Source organism: Eucyclogobius newberryi, unplaced genomic scaffold (genome assembly GCF_026437365.1).
Source record: "Eucyclogobius newberryi isolate DKJ021-1_F unplaced genomic scaffold, fEucNew1.0.hap1 SCAF_17, whole genome shotgun sequence".
Classification (NCBI taxonomy): Eukaryota; Metazoa; Chordata; class Actinopteri; order Gobiiformes; family Gobiidae; genus Eucyclogobius; species Eucyclogobius newberryi.
The window spans coordinates 11,192,935-11,217,239 of NW_027315801.1; the positions used below are offsets into that span (position 1 = coordinate 11,192,935).

Sequence of the window (24,305 nt, forward strand, 5' to 3'; positions counted from 1 at the left end):
TAATCATTTGACTAGTCGACTATTAAAATAATCGGTAGCTACAGCTTTATTTCCCATTTTGTTCAGCTGGTGGTCAACAGGTGATTCAAAATAAACATACTGTATTAAAAGGTTCAGTTGTAGTCATCTGGTCACTGTTTTATAAAAACAAGATGTTTAGACTCCATTTTCAATCTGAGAACTCAGATATTTATCCTACTCTGAGTAAGCCCTGCCCACTGGGCAGCAGGACAATACAGACAAAAGGGAAACAGAACCAACAAGAAATGGCGTCTCTATCCCTCCTGTTTATTTTAAACTGGGCAACGCTTAAAGGCAAAAACTGGTTCATTCTAAAGACAAGATGCCCACACAAAATCAGTGTGTATTGTAGTATATTCTATCCAATAAAGTGAAGAAAGTTGTGAAGAGCGGTACAGGTGAGACTAAACAGCCCTTACACAAGAGGCTTTATCAGGACAGAAGACATGCAAACACAGGATCACAGAGCGCCGTACTGCTTCACCTGGAAGCCACGAACCACTTTTCTGAAGACAGTGAGGAGAAGATTCTAAGCAGGAGAAGTGATGAAAGAGGAGTCAAGGAGGCCATTTTGAAAAAAAAAAAAAAAGATAATCCCTCTTAAAACAGAAACGGATACTGTCGTATACAATAGTGTTTTGAAGCCATGGAGCGGGAGACGCCCGCTCATCCGTGATGAGGGAGCTAGATATAGATATTTCAAGAGAAACTGTTAACAGACAAGCTATTGTCAGGAGGTTTTGTCCGGTGGGCAGGGCCTATTCGGGGTGATCTTGTCTGAGTTTTCAGACTAGATCCATAGATTGAGAATGACACTTGGATGAAATGTCTTGATGACCACAACTGAACCTCTTTCTACAATGGAACACTCCTGGACGAATGAGGGATCACACCGACCTAAAAATTGCATTTTTACATTGTATTATTTAATGTTTAATAATAAGATTGTTTCCTTGTTTTTATTTAACAGACTTAAAGGACCATGGATCAGCTGTAGTTAAGCTCCTTAATTGCATTGTTAGGCTGTAATTCTGCTTTGGTAACACACCATACGTAATTGGGTCTCGCTGCCAAATTGAATTAAATGAGGTATCTATCAATCTAATGTGTGAAATGCATTATCAACATTTTATTCATTTTATTGCATAGGACAAGTGCTGTTAAAGAGCTGGTTTTGTGGTTTGATAAATGTAATGCTGTAGACCCTGGGTCTCCAATAGGCGGCCCACGGGCCAACTGCAGACTGCCACGCAATACGGCCTACGTCGCATCTGCAGAGCATAACAACACAGCGCTTTGCGCTGCTTTGCGGCAGCTCCTCCGCTGGTCACGGCGGGCCAAAGAGCCCGGTTCATCTGAAACACTGCTCTGTCAAAGCACACGTGTGATGCTACAGACAAAGTAAATAACAGCTTTCTGATGATTTGGTGTAAATGTGACATGCATAAGGACCATGTGCTCCAAGTATTTGGAAGTCTGCTCGACAACCAGGAACATTACGCGCCATTGCATCGGAGGGTTATGAAAAGTGGACTTCGGTCTCGTCCCGGGACATGTGCACCTTTACATTAGGCGCTTCTAAATGTTTGCACTCATAAGATAATTTCTCTGTGAATATACGTTGGATTGTAATAAAACACACATTATTTTACAGTTTAACATACAGAGAACGTGACTCTGGAGGCAAAGGAAAGACTCAGTTGTATTACTATTTTTAATAGACATGAAGTGGGTTGAAAAAATAAATACCATGGTCTGGGGCTGCTGCAGGTCAGAGAAGTCCAAAAACATGCATGATATTGTGTATGTGGCCTTATGATATCTGTGTTTGTTCTAATGGCAGAGTTAGCTCTGTTTGCGGTAGCCTACTGTAGGCTACTATACTTTTAATATCATTTGAACCAAATGTAATGTATATTTTTATGACAGTACTGGTTTAGTCCTGGTTTAGTCCTGGTTTAGTCCTGGTTTAGTCCTGGTTTAGTCCTGGTTTAGTGCTTTGTTTAGTCTTGGTCAAGTCAGGTTCAGAGTAAACACTGGGTTTGCCTTGTCTGGGTTTTAGTGCTTGAGTCCTATTATTATTCATGTTGTTATGACTGTTGTTGTTCAAATTGTAGTCCAGCCCCAAAACTTAGTCCCCCCAAAAATCTGCCCCCCTGGAAAATAGAATTGGATACCCCTGGTGTAGACCTTCATTTTGATGTCTCAACGTTTTTCTATTGTCCTGAAAACGATAGTTGGATGATGGCGTTTTTGTGCTATACTTTGTGCTATACTTTTGCGATAGATTGTGCAGCCCTATTTCTTATTCCACCTTCACACTGATTTAGGTGAAACCCTCCTTTGAGAAAACAAATAGGCAACTAATGTGTATCATATGCATTGTAATAGAAACAACAACAATGAGTGTTATCTACAAAAATATAGTTTTTTTTCATGTGATGCGAGTACCAGTAAATTGCAAAATACCACTGTCTTCAGATTTTCAACCTTTATTTAACCAGGAAAGTCTCCTTTTTAAGCAATTATAATAAACATAACTCTACATTTTGACTAATAGTGCCTTGGGTCAAAATTGGGTCGATCAACATTTTTTATATTACAATTATTGTGAGAAGAAACATCACGATAATATGATATAACATTAATATATTGGCACTTAACAAAAGTGATTAATTGGCTTTCTCTGTTCATATGTGACCAGCTTTATGAAATCAAACTTTCTGAATGCAAAGTAAAGGTATTGTGATGAATGTTAGTATTTATTTAACTTACTTTACTTATATATTGTTATTTTTTTGGTTTTATGACATTGTTTTGACTTGCCTTTATTGGTTTTATTGTTTTAGGACTAGTGAGATCACATTGAGCACTTATTATGCCTTTTATTTCGTGTTTGTGCTGCACTTTTGTTTATAAAATGTGCTACATAAATAAAGCAGGTTTGGATTTGGAGATTAAAACAGCCACATTAAAACAACTTTACGTTAAGGTTTACTTTTTTGGAGTAAAGATTAAATTGAAATGACTTTATTTGTACCACTTTTATTAGTTAACAGTTCTTATGACTATCTAAGGCCCTGAATTATCACTTTAAGCGAATAATCTTGGCATCCCTAATAGTGCCTCTTCCTCCTTCCTCTCGACTGCCTCAGGTGCTCTGCTCGTTACCTGGGGGTCAAATGCTAATGTCACGTGCGACTAACCTATGGCACGGAGCTGCCTCACATGAGCACTAAAACACTTTGTTCCCTGTTGAGAAGTGGAGCTGTTTTGTCACTCAAACAAAGATCTAATTGATCGCTTGATGACTCAATAATGTTAATGTTAATATAGACATTCAACACATTTTGAGCAACATTTTAATGATGGGTGTGGCCATTATACATACTTTTATTCTTATTTTGTTCATATTTTTCATGTAGTTCTTGTCACATATGAGTAAAACATGGTGTGGTTTGTTTTATTTGTACAGGAACAATACAATAACCAGGACAAAGGTCATAGAAAAGATGCTGGCGTTGGTTATAGCATGAATGAAAAAGAGCTTGTTTTATGTCTGCTGAACTTGAAGCAGAGACTCAACAAAAACAACAATGAATGAGTTATTTTACAAGCATGTAGTCTTGTGATGGTTAGATGTAATCATTGTATTTTTTTTTTTTAGAAGTTTAGAAAACCTTTTGAGCCTACGTAATGCAAAACAAACAGTTTAAAGCCTATTTATCTCCATTACCATTGAAATAATGCGCTGTAGATAATATTTACCTAATGCAAGCACATTTCTGAAATCCAAATTTAAAAAGACAAAAAAATATGTTTACCACAACAATTTTCTTTTGTTGTAAAAGCACAGAAACAAAACAAAAAAAGTCGTTGTGCCCGAGGCAGACTTCACTGAACGAGGTGCTCGCTGCAGCACAAAGGCCCTGACTGTTTTTAGCACATCCTGAAATCAAGTGACGCACCGTAAAAGAATAAATCCACATTTCACATAAAAGTAATGTGAAAAGGCTCATTGTCTCATGTAGATGGGTTGATGCGCATAACTAATGACCTCTGCAGGCCTTTAAAAGCAAAGCTAAATGGAAAGAAGCTCAGTGTGTCCTCCGCTGCAGATGACGAGGAAGGAGCTGCAGAAGTAACAGACATAGTTTTACAGTACGAGCAAACCAACACTCGTTTAACGCAATGATGCTCGAGATGCTCGGCTATCAACCTTATGAGGTATGTTTGAATTACTATTACTGGGAGCTTATTTAAATGAACAAATTTATTTGACTTTCTGGTAACATTATGTAAACATGAAGACAAGTATTTGATTAAGAGGATTCGCTTATGTTTTGGTGTGATGAGCAACACTTTTAGACTCTCTGGGGCTGTCAAATGTGATCCTGGCTGTTCACACATTTGTATTATTGATTTTTGAGTTTCAAAAGTCAGCCAGTCGCATGTTGGGATGTCATTTATGCCATTATGAGTTTTAGTGTTACAGTTATTGTGAGAAGAAGTGTCACTAGATGCACGATCACTGACACAAAAGTGAAATGAATCATTTTCTTCCATTCTAAAACACATTACTTTTCCAAAAGTATGTGACCAACTTCATGAAATAAAATGTACGTAAGTTAATTAGTTAGTTAGAAGTTATTTACATTTATTGTGAAACAAACACATTTAAGGAGTACTTTTTACAGAGTGAAGTGGAATGACGTTATTTTGCTTCTAAAATACTCACAATTATTGATTGTTATTGTCGAAGTTTAGTCTATACAGACTGCGAGAGGCGAAGATCGTTCTCAAGTTCTTTATTTGATGAAAACATGGAAAAACAGGCAAAACAGCGGCATGTTGTTCGTCTTGCAGCTGAGATTCGACTCTTCACAAGATTTAGCTGTGTTTTATAAAGCTGTTGCTTGGGTCTGATAAAAAGGGCCTGACCTTCGCTATTACGTCCGCTTTAAGATTGTTTAGACTAGTCCACAGATAATCAGAAAATACACAGAATAGTTCAAATACACAGAATAGTTCATTGTGACCCATATGCAGCAAGATCGTCGTGACTCATGATAAATAGTACACAGACATGACAATAATTTGATCAATATCCACAATTCCCCCTTTTGATCACATCCACATGTGATCACTCTAAGGAGGCGCCAGACGCAACCTCACAAAATAATAGAACGTAAACCCCCCAAAAACATACTAAAAATCATATTAAATCATTGTATAATATCGCAACTGAATAAAAGAAAACATTAATAAACATAACCCATCATGGACATAAAACGGTGTGAGACAAGGAGCATCCCCAGTTAGTGTAAACACATGGTGGGATGTAGTAATCAGATTCTGGAAAAAGTCTAGGAGTCTTGTCACTATCAGAGTTAGATTCGTGTTTGGCAGAGTAATAGCGTGTGTAATCAGGGTCAAAAGATAAGCGGGTTGTCTAGTAAGAGCAGATGCAATCAAGCGTTCTATAAGTGATCTAAGACAGCATAGCATCCAATCATAATCAATACACAGGTAATAACAATAATGGTGAAAAACAGAAACAGTGCCAGCCCAAGGCCCAAAGATGTGGTATCACCAGGGAGACCACAAGGGGCAAGGGTGGTAGATGATTCTGGCTTGACATAGGTTGGCTCATATTCATCATTTGAGGTCTTTGAAATTGGCCAGGTTGGTTTGGGGCCATTTGGTGTTGACCTCTTTGTGTTTGCCCTTGGGGGCAGTCTCGAACCCAATGTCCAGTTCCAAAGCAGTTTAAGCATTGATCAGGAGTCACGCTGAACCTGTTTTGTCCTCTTCCAGCTCCTGCCCCACGTCCTCTTCCACGAGAGAATGTATTACGTTCACGTCCTTGATTGTAGATGATTTCTGAAGCAGGTGTGTTGTTCTTTGGTCCTGTAGCGGATGGGACGGCCTGTGGTTGTGCCATACTGGGTTTTACTTGTCCCAGGACCATTTTAACCGCCATAGCAATCTGTTATAGCACTGTCTAACACTGGATTCTCTTCTGTTGCCACAGTCATTACCTTGGCAAACTTATTTTCTTTCTTTTTATCATTCACCTCTTCTTGGAGCTTTTTGAGTTGTAATTTGATCATTGCCAATTTAATTTTTTCCATATCCTCATTCCGTCCCTTTTTTTTCCTTCAGGTACTTAGCAACGTGATGTTGGCAGTTGGCATCAAACTCTTTTTCTGTCTTGGAGTAAAGACCCACAACATCAGCCAAATGATCCTGGACACATTTAGGTAGTCCTTTTACCAGAGTCGAAAAGAACATGAGAGTGTTGCCAGTACCAGGTTGTATGGGCTCTCCAGTTGCATCATGGAACTGTGCTTTAGCTCTTTGCTTATATGTAAAGTAGTCTTCACCATTTTTCATTTCCAGAGCCAACAGTGCGTCAGGAAGGCAGGTGGGATACATTCCTTTAAGTACCTGAGTTAACTGAGGCTTTAAGGTGGCAAATGATGTGGATGCTCTAACTGGAGCATGAATCTGTTTGGATACCTCAGAACGGATCCTGGCCGCCGTATTCTCATCCGTTGCTCTTATAAGAATTGCAGACACATGTCCCCAGCAAAGTGTTTCTCCCGCTGTATTCGTGGTCAATGCTCTGAGGAAGGCCGGTGCACCTTGTGTCAGTTCGGGCAGTTTTAACATCAGCCCTTTTAGGTCTTTGAATGCGAATGGTTGGTACACTCCTTGGTTACTTGCAGTCATTCGGAGAGGTGCAATGAGAGGAGGAGCCTCTTCATTGCTAGAAAACTCATCATCTTCTTCCTTGGTACCTTTGTGGACGGGGAGCGGGTGAAGTTCTCCACTCAGGAAAGTGTCGTCGTACCCATGTTCATCCACCATTCCTGTTAATGCTCCCACCACATATTGATTTGGTGTTGACACAAATGGGTCTAAGCCCGTTTTCTTCTGTTGTTCCACTCCTCTTTGAATGTGGAGTTTCTGTTGTGCTTGCTTCTTACTTTCAGCTTCTATTTGCCCAGTTCCTAGGACTGTTTCCCCCTTTCGTCCAAGTTTTTTTCTTCTTGTTTCCTGCGTAGATTAGCCGCCACTTCTCGTTCTTTTTTTTTCCAGTAGTCGTTGTAATCTTTTTTCTTCATCTGTGTCTGAAGCCACTTCAGGTGGTGACCATGCATTGGTGGCAAGTTGTTCTTTTTGAGCCACTGTTTGCTCGAGCATGAATTTGGAGATGTGATTTTGGCTGGAAACCAATGTTGTCAAAGCTAACACCTGTTCCTTCAAATCCTGCATCTGTCTTTGTTCTTGAGTGGGTTCTGACGGGACCATAGTCAGAGTACCCGAGACTAGAGCATGTTTCAATGGCAGGTGGGGTATGGTGCTGGTTGTATCTCTTATCATAGATGAATCCATGGATGAGCACTGCAGGGGAGGAGCCGCTGGAGTAGAAGTGTGGGGAGCTGTTTTTTCTTGTTCCGTTTCTGTCATAATTTTCTTCAGTTCTTTCGCTAGTTGTGCATATGCGCTATGATGTTTGTTTTCAGAGGAGGGGCACAGCAGTTCTCCTTTGGCCAGAGGTGGGGGGGGCGCTATAGCTGTGACGTCGACCTTGTACCCCAGTCTGCTCGCTCTCTTCATCTGTGCTAGAGCCTTCATCTTTGTTTTTGTTATTCACTCCAAAAGGAATGCGCTTATCGGCTCTGTTTTTCTGTTTCATTTTGTTTTTTCTGATTGTTTGATGCTCTTCTGGTTTCACCTGAATATTGGCCAAAAATAGTCTCTCTCTTCTGATTAAAATTTCTTTTGCCATTTTATGTAGTCTCACTGAAAATGATAATTTTTCTTCATGTTCTTTCAGTTTCTTTTTGTCAACAGTTTTTCCTTTCACTGTCCAAATTTGATGTGTTTTGTAATGCAGGACCTTAGATTGATGATATTCATTAATACAATTCCATTGTTGTTCTGTGGGAGCCACTGCTTCATCACCGTGATTACTCAATCTTTTCTCTGCATATTTTTGGAAGAGGTTCTTCATTTGTGTTGTTTGCTTTTTTGCTTCCTTTGGGTTTTGTTCATTTGCACGGATTGTCTTTTCGAGATCCTTCAAAAATGTATTTATTTTGAATGGAATAAGGTCCATTTTATTTAATTTATATCTTAATTTAAAATGTTTGATTATTATTATTATTTGATAATAAAAAAGTGTGGCAGTCAGTGGTATTTCAAAAACAAACAAAACAATAAAACTAATAATAATAACTATTATTATTATAATTCTAACAATAATTATAACAATAATAATGAAATAAATATAGCCGCAAGCGGCAATGATCGGCCCTCGCCACGCCGCCGCCACACCGCCGCCACGCCGCAAGAGGAGGGGGCGCTAACGCGCCCCAATTGTCCTTTTATTACGCCTACTGCTGAATCTGAATCTTCTCCCCTTTGTTTTACCATCAAAAAGCTATTTTATTTTTAATTCTTGGCAAAATGTGCGGCTTTGCCGCACAGACACCGTGACTCTTTGAATGAAAATGTGGATAACTTTTGATGGTCCACACCTGAAGATGAGTCTCACCAAATTTCAGGTTAATAGGGCTGACGCCCTGGGAGGAGTTTGTGAAAGTCTAAAGTGTAAACATGTTCTGGCGATTTCCCCATTGGAATAACATGGAAGGTTTCGGTGATCGTTATGGCAACGCCATAACAATTATGACATGGGTCTCATTGACTTTTTTGATGGGGATGCTAAAATTGAGTTGTGTGTCAAATTTCATATAATTTCGCAAAACTAAACATTTAACCTCCATATAAAATCTGTAGGGGGCGTTGTGGCGCCAAATGAATTTATTTCACTTCAAGTAGGTTTAGGGCAAAGAGTTTAACAACTGATTCTAATTTGACGCAATTCGGACTTTATCCGCGCAAACGGCAGAAATTTTAAATATGGGAGATTTCTGAAATTCTAGCTACAGTTTGCGGCTTCGCCGCACAGAGACCGTGAGAGGTATCAATGTAATTTGGATAACTTTTGATGTCCCACTCCTCAGTAGCATTTTCACCAAATTTCAGCTTTTTAGGGCCAACGCCCTGGGAGGAGTTCGTAAAAGTACGACGTTTGGAAAAACTCCGAAGTCATGTTTAGCCATTTTTGAAGCAATATGGCCGACATTTGGTTGGGCGGACGGCGTTGCCGTAATAATATTTTTTACTTCTCTTGTCACCATCTACCTCTGCGCCAAATTTCATGATTCTACGATCAGATTTTTTTTGGGTCATTTCCCATCTCTCAATGCATTTTTTGGTACATTTGGGGGCGCTGACGCGCCAATTTTTTTTTATTTTAGAAAAGGGAAATAGCCAGAATGTAGAGAGGCACGATTTTGAGAGGTGTGAACATTTTTGTGACTTTTCGTCAATGTTCACTGGGTGAAAAATAGGGGGGTTGGTCCCGAGAAGAAGAAGAAGAAGAAGAAGAATATTCCGATGCGAAAACAATGTTTCCCATTTTTCAAATATCATAAACTATACATTTTCGGAAAGCGCTCGCGCTTTCCTACCTCATGGTGTGGGTCCCTGGTCACTGACGGGTACTTTCGTTAATTTTGAGTGGGCTCCGCCCACTTTGTGTTTTTGGCCCTCTATACAGTAATAATGTTCAATTTTTGCATTACATGCTTATATGCACGGAACATGCAAGAGATGGGGAACGTATTCGTGAGCTACTTAGCGCAAATGAGTGCTTTATATGGGGATGACGACCGCTTCGCGGTCGTCATCTCAATGTAAAGTGCTCGTTTAGTGCGCACTTTTGCACGGGCTTCGCCCGTTTACAACGGTAATGTTCCATTTTCCTACTACTAATTAGTATGCACGGGGCGTGCATGAGTGAAGGAGTGCGTTAGTGAGTGTTTGGAAGTGGGCGAGCGCTTCGCGCTCGATTTCGTGCGCACTACGTGCGCACTTTCGCAGCCGTGCTTCGCACGGCCTTACGAGATTAATAGGCCTCTCGCCAGCTTGTGGCGCTCGGGCCTAAAAAACGTTTAGGGATTTTTTTTTTATTAAAATTAAAATGTAAAGATTTAAAATACAAATAAAAAAACAAATTTATTTAAAAATTTAATTAAATTTAAAAAAAAAAAGTTAAATTTTAATTGAATACAAACTTGAAAAAATTAAATTAACTAAATAAATAAAAATTCCACCTAGCCACAGAGGGTAGTTAATCTTGTCAATAGAGTGCTTTAAGCCAAGTAATAACTTTCTTTGTTCCCTTTAGTTACCTACACGTCACACGTTTCATTTTGTTTTTATTCATTTTTTCCGGAATCCAACTCCTCTTTAAATCAGTCCAACTGATTGTCTAGACTAATGAGCTAACATTCACTAAATTCATACTTGTATGCAATGTGGAAAATTTAGGTCAAGTTTTGGCAAACTTCACCAATTTAGCATTTTCAATGTGCAGATTTTCGTAATAAATACAAGAGGTTTCTGCCTTACTTTTGTTGAATGTCCCAGTCACAATGGTAAGTCAAAAATAAACTGGCAATTGACTCCTCTTGTCTCTCTCTCGGCTCGGTGTCCTTGTTCTCCCATCATTCCCAGCTGAACCGTTACTGGACGCTATGCGTCGTCAGCCGACATCCAGAAGGGAATCGTTTAGAGCAAAATTCAGATGTTTCCTTTCCAAGCACGATGAGAGACCCGCATCCTCCACCAATTCTGTCGAAGTTTAGTCTATACAGACTGCGGGAGGAGAGGATCGTTCTCAAGTTCTTTATTTGATGAAAACATGGAAAAACAGGCAAAACAGCGGCATGTTGTTCGTCTTGCATCTGAGATTCGACTCTTCACAAGATTTAGCTGTGTTTTATAAAGCTGTTGCTTGGGTCTGATAAAAAGGGCCTGACCTTCGCTATGACGTCCGCTTTAAGATTGTTTAGACTAGTCCACAGATAATCAGAAAATACACAGAATAGTTAAAATACACAGAATAGTTCATTGTGACCCATATGCAGCAAGATCATTGTGACTCATGATAAATAGGACACAGACATAACAATAATTTTATCAATATCCACATTATTTCTATTTTTGATGAACTGCATAATCTTTTATAGTCGTATGGTTGGCAGGTTTTACCCCGGATGCCCTAACTGTTGTAATCCACCATATTCTGGCTGGCCAATGTGATTGAAGTGTGTATTCTGGTGATTGATCTACACAAAATGTTTTTTTTTTTTTTTTTTTTTTTTTTAAATGAGACATGCTTCCTGTACATAATAGATTTGTACTTTGACTTTTTAATTCCCGGGTTTCAGATGATGTCACTTGAGATGTTATGATGTTATTACATATGAGGAGGATCAACATGTTTGCATTGACATTAATATATTTCTTTAAACAATATGATCTGCTCCACACCACACAGCATACAGTTTTATAGTATGTTTCCATTCTGATTTTTCTCTTAACGGTCTTCACATCCTTTCATGTTTGTAGGTTAAAAAGTAATTACCGTACATCTGCACGTAATTTGTAAAGGAATACTGGCTCTCAAGTGTGAATGACCAAAGCAAGTTCCTAGCGAATTGTGTTCACTGACCATGGCAATAAATCTTTTCTGATTCTGATTCTGATTCTGATTCTGATCATCTTGGGCGGTAGTTGACCAAAGAATTTCCTGGTTAACCAAAGACTAAAGCCCTGCCGATCGATTAGTCGATTGAAGGGAAAGAGGCATGAAACTTTATCTGACCAAAACTGCACTTACAAGATCAATAAAGATTAAAACCACACAATTTATACCTAAAATTACAAGAAAAAAGTGGTATTTATGTAAAAATTCAGATTAAATTCATGATAAACTCTCAAATGATCAGCTATCTTGCATTGTACCGTCTCCGTTCTGCTGTTTCCATGGAAATCCTTACAATCTAAATAAAATTAATAAGTCGGCTAATGTAAATTTCACATTATCCTCATTAATGGACAAAAGGCAGACGGTCATCATCCCAGAAAAAACTATAAATACTGATGATTCATATGAAGGAATTCAACTCAATATCTTTTCCCTTTTTTGTTTCTGCCCAGGTCCAGACGCACCTGGAAAACCCCACAAAGTACCACATCCAGCGCTCGCAGCAGCAGCAGGTGAAGCGGTACCTGGGGAAACTCGGCTCTCAGGCCCTGAGCTTGCCCTGCCACAACCCGTCCTCTGACCACGGGGGCATGCCGCCAGGGCCGGGCAACAGCGCCCCCAACAGCCCGATGGCCTTACTGACCCTCAACTCCAACTGCGAGAAAGAGGTACACGTGAAACAAAAGAAACATTTGTGTCAAAAGGTGAAAAATAGGCTTGTCAAACATTAGACACTAGAGACTAATCAATGCTATTGCTAATGAGATTTTAAACAGGTATCGATTGTGAAGACAATGTTGGACCTTTCTTGATTAGCTTTAGAATCCAGTCTTGAGAGTTAAAATAGGTAAAGAAAACAGAAAAAAAATTACTCTCACCAGATTTTTCAGCTTGCAGGTCATTTAAATAATCTTAAAGGTGCAGAAATTAAACAATAATCAGGTGTCGGTGTGCAGGTAAACATAGCTAGTGATAATATTTTAAAAACGCTATCGCTTTGTGTTGAAAATTACATTCTATTGTATAAAATATAGTGTTTTATCTTCGCTGTGGTATCAAAATGGAGTTTGAGATGATTGTAAAGTGACAAACGCCAGTCGAAACTCAAAAGCGACTAAAACGCTATAATCACTGTGCATTCTGAAAGTTTAAAAAAAATAAAAGCGGAAGACCTGAGCCGTATTTTAATGTATGAAGTTTCTAGTTTTATAAATATTACATTACCTGATATAGTGCTGTAGGATAATGTTGTGATAAATATTTAATGCTGCCCAGTCCTAAATGGCTTCTTGTCCATTTTCTCAGCTGTTTTCTTTTTCCTCCTTCAGATGGACGATGTAATCGACGACATCATTAGCCTGGAGTCCAGTTACAGCGATGAGATCCTCGGCCTGATGGACCCGGGGCTTCAGATGGCCAACACCGTACGTTCTTTTTCATTATTTAGCGTCCACAATCTGTTGAATTGAATGTGTTTTATGCTTTTTAACACCGGCCTCTCGTGTCTTCAGCATATCCCTGTCCCCGGTAACATCATGGACATGTACGGGAACCAGGGAATGCCCCAACAAGGTTTAACCATCAGCAACTCGTGCCCGGCCAACCTGCCCAACATCAAAAGGGAATATTCAGGTAATTTCCTTCATATTTGTTATTTTATCGTGTTTCTTATGTGTGTGTTTTTTCTCTTAATGCCTCAACAAAATACATCATCTCAGTTTAAGTTAGAAAAAAAGTGAAATCCTAAATAAATCTTCACTTCCACTGTCTGTAAGATTACCCTCTAGTATGTCAATAGTAAATTATCTTCTATTATATATTATATGTGTTATTTTGGAAGCGTTCATTATATTCAAATAAGATATATTCTTCTAAAATAATTTAAATTCATGTATTTTCTTGTAGTTTTCATTTCATTTCTTTTCTTTTCTTTCCTTTATTGTTTTTTGGTGAATTGGACACTTGATTAAAAATATTTTATCCAATCAACAAACTAAACATGACCAGAAAACTAAAACTACAACATGATAAAATGACAATTATCTACAAAAATAATGCAAAAAATGTACAAAATAATATCAACCAATCATTGCTATTATCTGTGCAAGTAGTAAAACACTGCCAAATAAAGTATTTGTACTTTTAACACTCAAAACTGTCCTTCCTGCCACAGTTTCACAATCACCGGCCATCATGCACATGCTGGACAAGTCCGGATCCTGTGGCAAATACGACAACTATCAAAGACAAGAAGGCTTCCCCGTGGGTACGTCTCATCTTCACTCCCACATGTCAAAACACACATTATTGTAGACTTCATTATTTCACTCTGCGTGCTCACTGTTGCCCACACTCACTGAAGTATGTTTTTCCATACAGTTGAAGTTCGAGCTCTGGCCAAGGAGAGGCAAAAGAAAGACAACCACAACCTCAGTGAGTTCAGTGAGACAAGTACAATTTAGTCTTTGTGATCTTGTATTAAACTTTGCATTTCTTGTTGTTGCAGTCGAGAGAAGAAGACGGTTCAATATAAACGATCGCATCAAGGAACTGGGAACCCTGATTCCAAAATCCAACGACCCGTGAGTTCTTCTTGTTTAGCATTATCTAATTATTACTTAAAACTGAAAATATGTTTTTTTTTCTTGGTATTTAGTAATAAACGCTCACATCTTGGTAATTGTAAATCACAAAATTTATCCGAAGAACAGGTCATTTATGTATGACCTGGAGTTTACATTTCTCACCGAATTGAAAATAAATACAGAGCTGTGGGTCGTAAGTGAAAAACTACATTTTAATTCAAGATATATTATTAGTTAACCTTTATTTAATCAGGTAAAAAACATTGAGATCAAAACCTCTTTTTCTTATCATTTCAACAACAACAAAGACACAGAGACGCATTCAAACGATTTACAAAGTCCTAGACATATTCAGTCGCTTTTGTCACACTTTAACATGCTGAGAAGGTCATACAAGTTGGTTTTGCTCTTGTCTCCTTGAATTAAATGAAAGTAAAATCTAACAAAAACAGAAAGAGTTTGAGAATTTGTGTATTTTTATAGCAAGATCGCACAACGGCAAAAGCACAACTGAAATCACAACACAACTTGGGAACTTGTATCAGCCGATATCACAAAAAAGTGTCACCCCGTTGTGCAGTTAAATACATGGAGAAAACAAGGAGAAAACGAGGAGAAAACTGTGGCATAAATGGAGTTTAAATACCAGGAATGAAACAAGAGTCTTCTGTGCACACAAAAGGAACATCACATTATATTGTACACGTGTTCCTGAAGTTTATACGTGTTCTTTGCCTCAGAGAAGTTTCATGAATGCTTATTGTCCATAGATAAACTGATATGCTCAAGGCTTTTGACCTTTGACCTGTGCAACCTCTTGGTGCAGTTAATGACTTTTTACATAAATAACATTTGAGTAAGGTCAACTAGTTCAGATTGATTTACGCAGTAAGCCTGAACAAAAACATGAATGAACCAAATGTAAAATAATGATCTCTGTATGAGATAGTTTATTATTCTTTTACAAAGCCTGATAAGTACTTAAAATGACTCTAAGTCGCGTGAATGCGTGTCCTACAGTTTATTTCCATGGAAGTGTTAAACACAATGTGTCTTGTGTTGAAACAGGGACATGCGCTGGAACAAAGGCACCATTCTCAAGGCGTCTGTGGACTACATTAGGAAACTCCAGCGGGAGCAGCAGAGAGCCAAAGAGCTGGAGACACGGCAGAAGAAACTAGAGCACGCTAACCGGCATCTCATGCTGAGGATACAGGTACAAACAAGACCTCTGACATCGGGTCGTCATGTCCACATGTGTTCACCATGCAGTTTGGTTTTACTATAGGGTAGCAGCGATTAATCACTATTGTTAACTGGAATATAAAGACTCTTTTATATCAAAGACAGCTGAATTATTAAATCAAGATGTCATAAAAACATTTTCTGATTTCCAGACTGACCTTTATGTTTTGTATCTAAAAGCCTTCATTCCCGATTTTTCAATGTTATTTTGTTAAAAATCTCAATATATTACAGAATTTATCACTAGTCGAAAAAATTATCGCTCAAAGTTCGACAACTAAAACAACATTTAGTTACAGCCCTATTGTAAATTCCTAGTTTACTGCACTTTTTCTCGTGTTCATCATTATCTACAACCATCAAACTTCTTGTGGTGTTTGAGTGTGCCAAATAAAACGCTCATCTGCACAGACTAATTTTTAGGGAACAAACTGGTTTTGTATCCAAATCCTTCATGAGGAAAATGATTCTTGTAGGAATAAGAACTTTGCATCAAAATGTAAATATTTTGATTAGTGCCAGTTGGCAGTACAACATATATGTATGCAATACCTAGATAAAGTAGAACCTTAACTTGTTTTGATTGCATAGATTATCCTTTGACTGTACTGAACTTTCTTTGTGGACAGACATTGGTATTTTAGAGTTAGTGTTAGATCTAAGGAAGGATTATGATCTATTATATTATTATATTATATCACTTCCAGGTAGGTTCTATGTCCAAAGATTAAATCTGTCAACTGTACAGATTTAATATAACTGAGTTTTCTTTTGTTATCTTTGCTTTTTGTGGTTGTTGATCTACTTTTTTCCAAAACAAAACATTATAGAAACAGTACAGCATACCATTTGATATCTAAAAGAAAATATGAGCCTTCATTCGCTGGTACTGATGGTGCCTAAAAATACACATTCTCTGACACATTTCTGGTTTCCTGCAGGAGTTAGAGATGCAAGCTCGCGCTCACGGATTGTCCATCGCCTCTGCACTTTGCTCGGCTGAACTTGGGCCCCGGCACATCAAACAGGAGCCCGCATTGGAGGACTGTCACCAGGACTTGTACACGCTGCACCCCCAGCACCACCAGGTCTGCACCCCGGAGCACCCCGGCTCTCTGGAGCTCAGCGACGGCCACTACCAAGAGTCCGGCCACTACAGCGTCCACAAGAAAACGGGCTCCAAACTCAACGACATCCTCATGGAAGACACGCTGTCCCCGGTGAGAGGGGGCGACCCGCTGCTCTCCTCCGTCTCACCCGACGCTTCACAGGACAGTAGCCGCAAAAGCAGCGTGAGCATGGATGAGAACGAGCAGGCCTGTTAGCACCCCCTACTGGACAAAACTCGGACTGTTCTGAGCTGCTGTAAAGAGTCCCCTTTCCTCTGTTTACATGTTTGTTAATATCTATGTGCCCTCTACTTTTATTTCAAGGACTGATTTTTTTTATGTGTAATGCTTTAATCAAAATTTTATGACAATGAGTTTTAAAAGTAGTTTTTATATTTAAATGAATAATATAGATTTATCTCTGCATAGAGGTTAGATTGTGCTCTTTCTACTGATTCCAAAGAATCAAAATAAGTTATAAATCGTGATCAGAAATGTAGATATTCTGCTTCAAAATCACTAGCAATAATATAAATCTATTTATTAAAATATACTGCTTTACACTCCTTGTGTCTTAGATTGAACTTGAATGTGCCAATGCCTTATGGAGATGTGTGGACATGTGGTTCTGCTATGCACATTTTTTCAGCAAGTGTCTGTCAGAGATGAAGTTTAAATTTGTATATTCTTAAATCAATTGTAGATTTGATTTATTTTTCATTCTTGCATTTATTTTAATTAAATTTAATTTAATTTATATCCAGATAATTAAGCATAATGAGTATTAAAGCATGTCAAATCTAATTTAAAATTACAATCCTAAAGAGCATTGAAGAGATTTTCACTGCCAAAACCAAACAAATCAAAACAAAGCATCTGCTTGTGTTCCATCAAATCACCATGTTTTTATAGAGAAGTTGTTTTCAGATTAATATATCTAACCGAACTGGGTCAAACAACAAAAGCACAAACTAACTTTTCATTGCTCGCTCTATGTGTTGTTTTTACACTGATCATCTGTAACTGCCAGGAGCGTCATTTACGTCATTCAAATACCCAGTTGCGTCATTCTTTCACAATCTATCGCAGTATTTGTTAGAAAGTCAGAAAAATCATCATCATCGACACATGGGATTCAGAACATTAACTCTGCGATTAACAATTTAAAAGCAAAGTAAATATTTTAAATGGTCACGAGCTCTCAATCATCAGCAAACCAAAACCCATCAATGATTTCTTTCCTGTAGCACAACGGAAAATGCCTGTTAAACTATGCCACATTTGTGCCTCCACACAAACGAAGAGATTACATTTGTATTGATTTAAGTGCCTTATATTGCTTCTGTTAGCGTAGCTATTTTATGTTTTATACTTCTGAGACAAAGCGCCTCTGAGACTTCGCTTCTTACGCGCTGAGAAGTTGTTTATTTTGCAAAAGATTAAGTTACACAACGATCGCAGCGCTCCGTTTTAGACTGAATGTTGTTGACACCGTTTGCACAAATGTAATGTACAAGCTATTGTCAGTGCCAAAATGTGTTGCCAAACGAAATACACTGGATGTTTTTAGCAGAGTAAGTCATATCAAGACTCTGAAAATGTGAAGATTGATCATTAATACCCAAAACTGTCTGTCTATTTAAATAATTTTCTTTGTATAAAGTATAGTTGTTGGTTGTAGTCCTAAAAATAAGGACAATAATTGAATATCTAATTACAACAAATCTGATCTCTGGTGATATGACGTCTGTTACACTTTATATGAAATGAATGTAGCAATAGAAATAGTAGTATTTTAGTGCACTGGAAATAAATTATCGAAGTAAAACTCACTGGTTCGTCACATGGAAGCTATTGTGAGAAGTATTAAACGTTTATTTGAATATTTATACAGGCTGGTGTGTTTCTTTCTCCTTTTCTTTTGTTTAATTAGTTTAAATGAGAAGAGAGTTCGCTGGTCCACAAGTGATGCGCTTGAGAAAGGAGGTCCTCGTCTATCATATCATGGAAGATTTCTGCGAAAAAATATAAATATGATGAAGGAAAAACGTTTCTTTCTAATAAATATAATGTGACGTTAATGCCAACATTGGTTGACTTATAACTGACTTGCAAATAAGTGTAGATTAATGTTTACACTAAATTTGTAAACATTTCAAAAAGTAAATATTGGGTTATTGACATGATAAACAAGAAGTGAATCAACAGAGAGAATATTCATGGATATTTCCTGTACACTGCATTATTTAAACAGGATATGACACTACTTATTTCACTAAAATGTATTTACGATACAGCAAACATGGGCCAAAGTAGGGAATATTGTGTATGCTTATGTTAATATAGCTGGAGCGATTGACTTTTAAAACTCAACTCTGCTTCCAGTATTTTTTGACTTTTATTTTAAAACTATTTTCCACAAACTCAACGATTAGCAAAGACTTTAAACATAAATAACATTTGAGTAAGGTCAACTATTTAAGATTGATTTACTCAATAAGCCTGGATTATTTGACATTTTCCCCTTCACAATGAACAACATGTAAAATAGTTATCTCTGGATCCATCCATCCATCTTCTACCGCTTGTTCCCTTTCGAGGTCGCGGGTGACTGGAGCCTATCCCAGTGACTTCGGGCCTTAGGCGGGGTACACCCTGGACAGTGGCCAACTTGTCGCAGGGCTGTTATCTCTGGATGTGAGTTTTATTATTTAACAAATGATAAGTACTTAAAATGACTAAAATAACTTCCTTTATTTTTCAAGTTTTATTTTACAACTATTTTTCACAAACCCAACAATTAACAACGTAATAATTTAAAAAAACGTACTTTAGATACTGACATCCATCATCCTGGTCACCTGCTTGTCTCCTTAGAGATGACATCGCTTTGCCTGGAATGTTCCATTGTATGGCATTAAACGTATCTTACATCCATTCATGTTTAAATTGCTAAAATTTCCTTGAAAAAATGAATTCTCAGTGAGAGCGGGGTTGCCTCTCCACAGATCTGGCCTGTAACTTGACCTCACCTGCTTGTCTCCATGTAGATAGATAAATGAAATGCCATACTGTGGAACATTTCAGGTTAAACAATAACATCTCCAAGTGTTATTCCAGCTGCAAGTGCACAGATAAACAGGATGTGGTTTGAAAATGTGGTGCAGTTCTAGTTTGTTGGTTTAGTCCTGGTTTAGACCTACTTCCCAAGAGTAAATGGGAATTTCCCCATGTGGGACAATAAAGGAATATCTTATCTTATCTTATCTTAAATTCATCAGACAAATACTGAGGGCTGTACTATTGTGTGTGTTCTATTTTGTGTCTGTACCTGCTCGTCCCAGCGCGGTGGGGAGAGGCATCCTGGGAGATCCCGCTGAGTGCTTGAGCCTCTCGTGGAGGGACTTGTGGATCAGGTCCAGAGTGCAGTCCTGGTGCCACACAGGCAGATTTAGTCCCAGCATGCACCTGACGACACGGCCTTTCTCCTCCACAGACAGCAGCCCTCGCAGGTGAGACACATACACCATGAAACACATGTCGATGTTCACCGCCTCGCCGTGGAGCAGAGCAGGCAACACTTCCTGCACGTTTAAGATTGGGAAAACTGTGATTACATTGGATCATTTTTCATTTTGATGCACTTTTGTTGCAGCAGTTTTATATCAGCTTAAGGACAGTTTCAGGACCATTCAAATGAGAGATTGTATTTGTTTTATATTGTCAAGAGTTTTAGTGTCCCAGTTTTTCATCACTTTGAAACCCATGAATAGTGAATAGTCACAATGTGGCCCAAATCCCAACAGTTTTCTGTGTCTTATGTATGTGCTTTTGGGGCGTGCACTGTTTCTTTCAAATGCAGAATATAATGACTAGAATTACTGTTAACGTTGTTGTCATGACAGCAAAACAAGAGCACTTTACAAACCACATTACTTTTAGTGCCTACTTGATCAATTCAAACATACAATTACTTTTCTTCTTTGATGTATTAATTTTTGAAATCATTTTAAAATGATTCATGTTAGTTTATCCCTCGAAGTGCTTAATATTACACTAGCTATGTTTACAGACCAAAGATCTGATCATTATCTGATTTTTGGAGTTATTATGTAAATGTTACGCGGACAGTTACATTTGATTTCTTTCAGATTGTTCAAAAATGTTCAGGTTTTGACCATAAAAAAATGTGCAAAAAAGCAAAGGCAAAGAACTGTATTTTAAAAGGTCTTGTACTTCGTCTTCAAAATCCAACAGTTACTCTAAAAATATTATGATACAGGTGTTTTTGATGATCAGATTTCATGTAAGCCCATTCTAAATATCACATTATTGATTCCTGATTATTCATCACCACAGTAAACACATTCACCATCATTTTCTTGCTACAGCTAAAGTGAATAGTTGCTAAATGATCGATGAATGGATTAAGAGACCATTTCGAGTTGCGGGCTGATCAGGTGCCCAAAGTCCACCAGTCGATCCAGGTCGTCCTCCCACAGGTTTGGGGCGAGTTCCTCCAGCATGGTTTCTATGGCGACGTGGGTGCAGGCAGAGGCGTCGGAGCTCTGCAGTTTGGAGTCCAGCATCTGTGAACCCTCAGCCTCCAACAACTCAAACAGGCCGTGGTGCTTCATCAACGCCATCTTGGGATAGCAAGGACACTACTAAGATATCATTCATTAAGAACACATCATTCCCATGCACGCTGTAAAACTGTTATTATTATTTGATATTATGACGACAGTGGCTCAGGGGTTAGAGCACTTAATTCCCACTTAGGTCGAGTTCTGTTGTGTCCTTGGGCAAGTCACTTTGCCTCGTATGAGTCTGGTGTGGGTATGTTAGGTTTGAAGTGGTCGAAGGGCAATGGTGTAGACTTGCAGCCTTATTTCTGTCAGTTTATCCCAGGGCAGATACAATTACAATTATTGCAATTGATGTTATTGTTGCAGCGTTATCAGGAGCAGGGATTTGTAGCGTGGTTGAGAGGATAGCACACTCCTCGGTCTCATTCCCATTTCACACTACACTCCCCTGTCAAATAAAGCCAATGGGCCAAACAAAAACATTAACATTTTAGAGTTTTGAATATTCAGTATATCATCATCATGAAGAGAAAACTAAATCCTCAGCTCACAATTCTTTTGATAGGTAACGGCGCACGTAATAGGTCACAGATGCTTTACGTCAAACCTTTGGATTGGAAAAATCTGTTTTTTCTTTTGCTATAGGCAAGGCAAGCCAAGGCAAGTTTATTTGTAGAGCACATTTCATACACAAGGCAACTCAAAGTGCTTCACACAGCAGGAAAAATGCATTAAAATCACAAAGAGGTAACTCTATCCAGACTATTTGTGACTATTTATATCAATGCTGGTGCTGCATTCTTATGATTACCTTTCTAAAAGTCAGTTAGAAAAGTGCTTTTTGAAACATATGTAGATTGTAAAATAGATTCAGTTGTGTTCAAGTTCATCGCTCACATTTCCACAACATTATTACATCAATGAAGGTCAAATAAAAAGTATTAATGTACGATGCAATATTAGTATGTCAATAAATGGAACACATTAGTGGTTGCAAAACTCATTAGAAGTGTATTATCTTTTTCTCTTTTTCTTTTTTAAACACACCAAAGCACCTTTAAAATCTCAGCCATCCCATTGGAGAGTTGTCGTTGTGGAAGCGTCCTGAAGAACGAGCGGTCTAAGAACGTAGCTGCAGGCGGCACGTAGCTCCCCACTTTATTCTTGCCTCCTGCAAAGTTGACCCCAGTTTTGGCCCCTACGCTGGCATCAACATAGGCCAGCAAAGTCGTGGGCACTCTTATGTATGGAGTCCTCCGTCTGTAAAGAGATGCAGCCAAGCCCACCACATCCAGGCACACTCCGCCGCCGATGGCCACGATTGGCTCAGAGCGTCGATCAATGCCAAAATCGTGGACTTCTTGCAAGATCTTGGTCACCAGATCCAGGGACTTGTTCTCCTCTGTGGTCGGAAGTGGGAGGATTTTGTACACAGCTCGTCTGGTGTCAAAATATTCCCTTATTTTGTCGCCGTAGAGTTGGTGGACTGTGTCGTCAATCACAACAAAACGTTTAACAGGTTGAGACTTGGCATTATCGCTCAGGTCTTCAATATCGAGATGGCCCCAGAGAAGTGTGTCGTTCCTGGGATCCAGCAGGTTCTCGCATTGAATGATTTTGTAGGTGAACACAATAGGGCTGACCACTGTCCAAGAAACTCCTTGATCTGATTTTCTCTCATAGCTGAAGATGGACAAAATACAGAAAATGTTGTTAATCTTTTAATTTTATTTTGTTTGGCAGAGGAGACAAGACTGAGCAATGTTGGGATTTTAAAACCTACAAATTAAGAGCAACCGCCACAAAAGGTTTTACAACTTGGGAGCATAGAGAGGGCCAAGTTTGTGAATTAAATTGACATTGCATTTGACAGTTCAGATCAAATGTTGGCACATATTAAATAAGCTTTTTATTCCAAGCAAAAAAGACTTTAAGGCACATAAACTCACTGGAAATGGACAGTCACCTGCATAACTCCATGGAAACAGAAAGTTCAAACATACTTTAGAACAGTCTCTAAGCAGATAGATGGATGGATATGTTGTGGAATATTAAAGTGCATGAGTTTTTATAGTGCAATAAAACGATCCAAATTGAAAAAAAAAAAAAAAAACACTTTTGTTTTAGTCTATTTTTCTGCTTAGAAGTTACATACTGTGGCTTTAACGTTCATACAAGGATGTGCCAGTTCCTACTTGGTTTGAATTCACCTTCTATACAATGTACTGAGCAGCTCCAAGCAAGTAGGAATTGCAGAGTTTTATGTAATATGTAAACGTTATAGCTGTGAAAGTTGGACACAAATTCTACAATCAATACTTCCACTTAAATAATGAAATTGTTACTACGAGCCATTTTGGACCATTTAGTAACTAGTGATACATCATACATGAACCGGTACCTGTGGAATGGGTAAGAACTTATTCTAGATGAGCTCATGTTGCACTCTTTTTCTGGAGCATTATTGTAGTTGGAAGTTACAAGCCTTTCCCTGGTAACATTCTGTACATATTTTACTTGAGTGACCGCGGCTTGAAATAGAAAAGTATTTCAGTCACTCAATTATCATGTATTACCTATCAAATTGCACGTGCCCACTCACTATAGAGGGATATTTGGAGAAGATAAGCCCCAAGATATTGAAGTATTTCATACCAATAGGGACCATTTTAAATAACTTTTAGTTTTTACCTATAACCAAAGGTAAAACACAAAATAATACTTTATTTAAGTGTTGTTCTACTCACATTTTTGCATCTGAAACCCTCCCTTCAGTCTCCTGGCAACCCTCACTTTGTCGGACCCATGTTCCCTTCACTTGCAGCAGATTAAATTTGGTTTTCTGTGGAGCAGAGTTGTCTGAGGGCATGATTTCAGGATTGCAGTCTCCATACAACTACACTGACATTGCTCATGCGTAGCCCATGACAAGGAAGTGACGTTTGGATGGCCCCAATATGTGCATAAGCAAAAGGGCTGGGAGAGACAACAAAATTAATACTGTTTTTGTCCCTTGTATTTATTTTAGACTAGGTTACACTTTTTTTGCCTCATTAAACAATGTCGTCAATATTAGTTTCCTAACAATCAAATACAAATAGAAATACTTTAAACCAGCGCATTT

The 24,305-nt window shown here is 38.4% G+C and overlaps 2 protein-coding genes across 4 annotated transcripts in view; one reads left to right on the plus strand and one right to left on the minus strand.

The window, feature by feature from the left end:
* Positions 1-18,479, plus strand: part of LOC140362861 (microphthalmia-associated transcription factor-like) — a 47,531-nt gene extending 29,052 nt beyond the window's left edge. For all 3 annotated transcript variants that reach the window (XM_072449119.1, XM_072449118.1, XM_072449117.1), the window contains exons 3-10: positions 12,106-12,321; positions 12,982-13,077; positions 13,165-13,285; positions 13,827-13,919; positions 14,033-14,086; positions 14,160-14,235; positions 15,307-15,454; positions 16,425-18,479. In XM_072449119.1, the coding sequence (XP_072305220.1) occupies positions 12,106-12,321; positions 12,982-13,077; positions 13,165-13,285; positions 13,827-13,919; positions 14,033-14,086; positions 14,160-14,235; positions 15,307-15,454; positions 16,425-16,808 (1,188 nt within the window). In that variant the 3' untranslated portion in view covers positions 16,809-18,479. The remainder of the gene's footprint in view (positions 1-12,105; positions 12,322-12,981; positions 13,078-13,164; positions 13,286-13,826; positions 13,920-14,032; positions 14,087-14,159; positions 14,236-15,306; positions 15,455-16,424) is intronic.
* LOC140362863 (2-epi-5-epi-valiolone synthase-like) lies at positions 18,171-24,124 on the minus strand. The gene is made up of 5 exons (XM_072449123.1): positions 23,929-24,124; positions 22,237-22,864; positions 21,029-21,238; positions 19,924-20,176; positions 18,171-18,607 (listed from the first exon to the last, which is right to left on the minus strand). The coding sequence occupies exons 1-5, from the start codon at positions 24,048-24,050 to the stop codon at positions 18,522-18,524; spliced, it is 1,299 nt and encodes a 432-aa protein (XP_072305224.1). The 5' UTR covers positions 24,051-24,124; the 3' UTR covers positions 18,171-18,521.
* Between the last annotated feature and the right edge of the window lie 181 nt (positions 24,125-24,305).

Bases quoted from the DNA above. Each gene is read 5' to 3' on its own strand.
- LOC140362863 (XM_072449123.1), bottom strand. From the start codon at position 24,050: ATGCCCTCAGACAACTCTGCTCCACAGAAAACCAAATTTAATCTGCTG. The intron at 22,865-23,928 runs GTGAGTAGAACA...GTCCATCTTCAG, and splicing joins AGGGTTTCAGATGCAAAAAT to CTATGAGAGAAAATCAGATC. The intron at 18,608-19,923 runs GTACAGACACAA...ATTTTTTCGCAG, and splicing joins CACCGCGCTGGGACGAGCAG to AAATCTTCCATGATATGATA.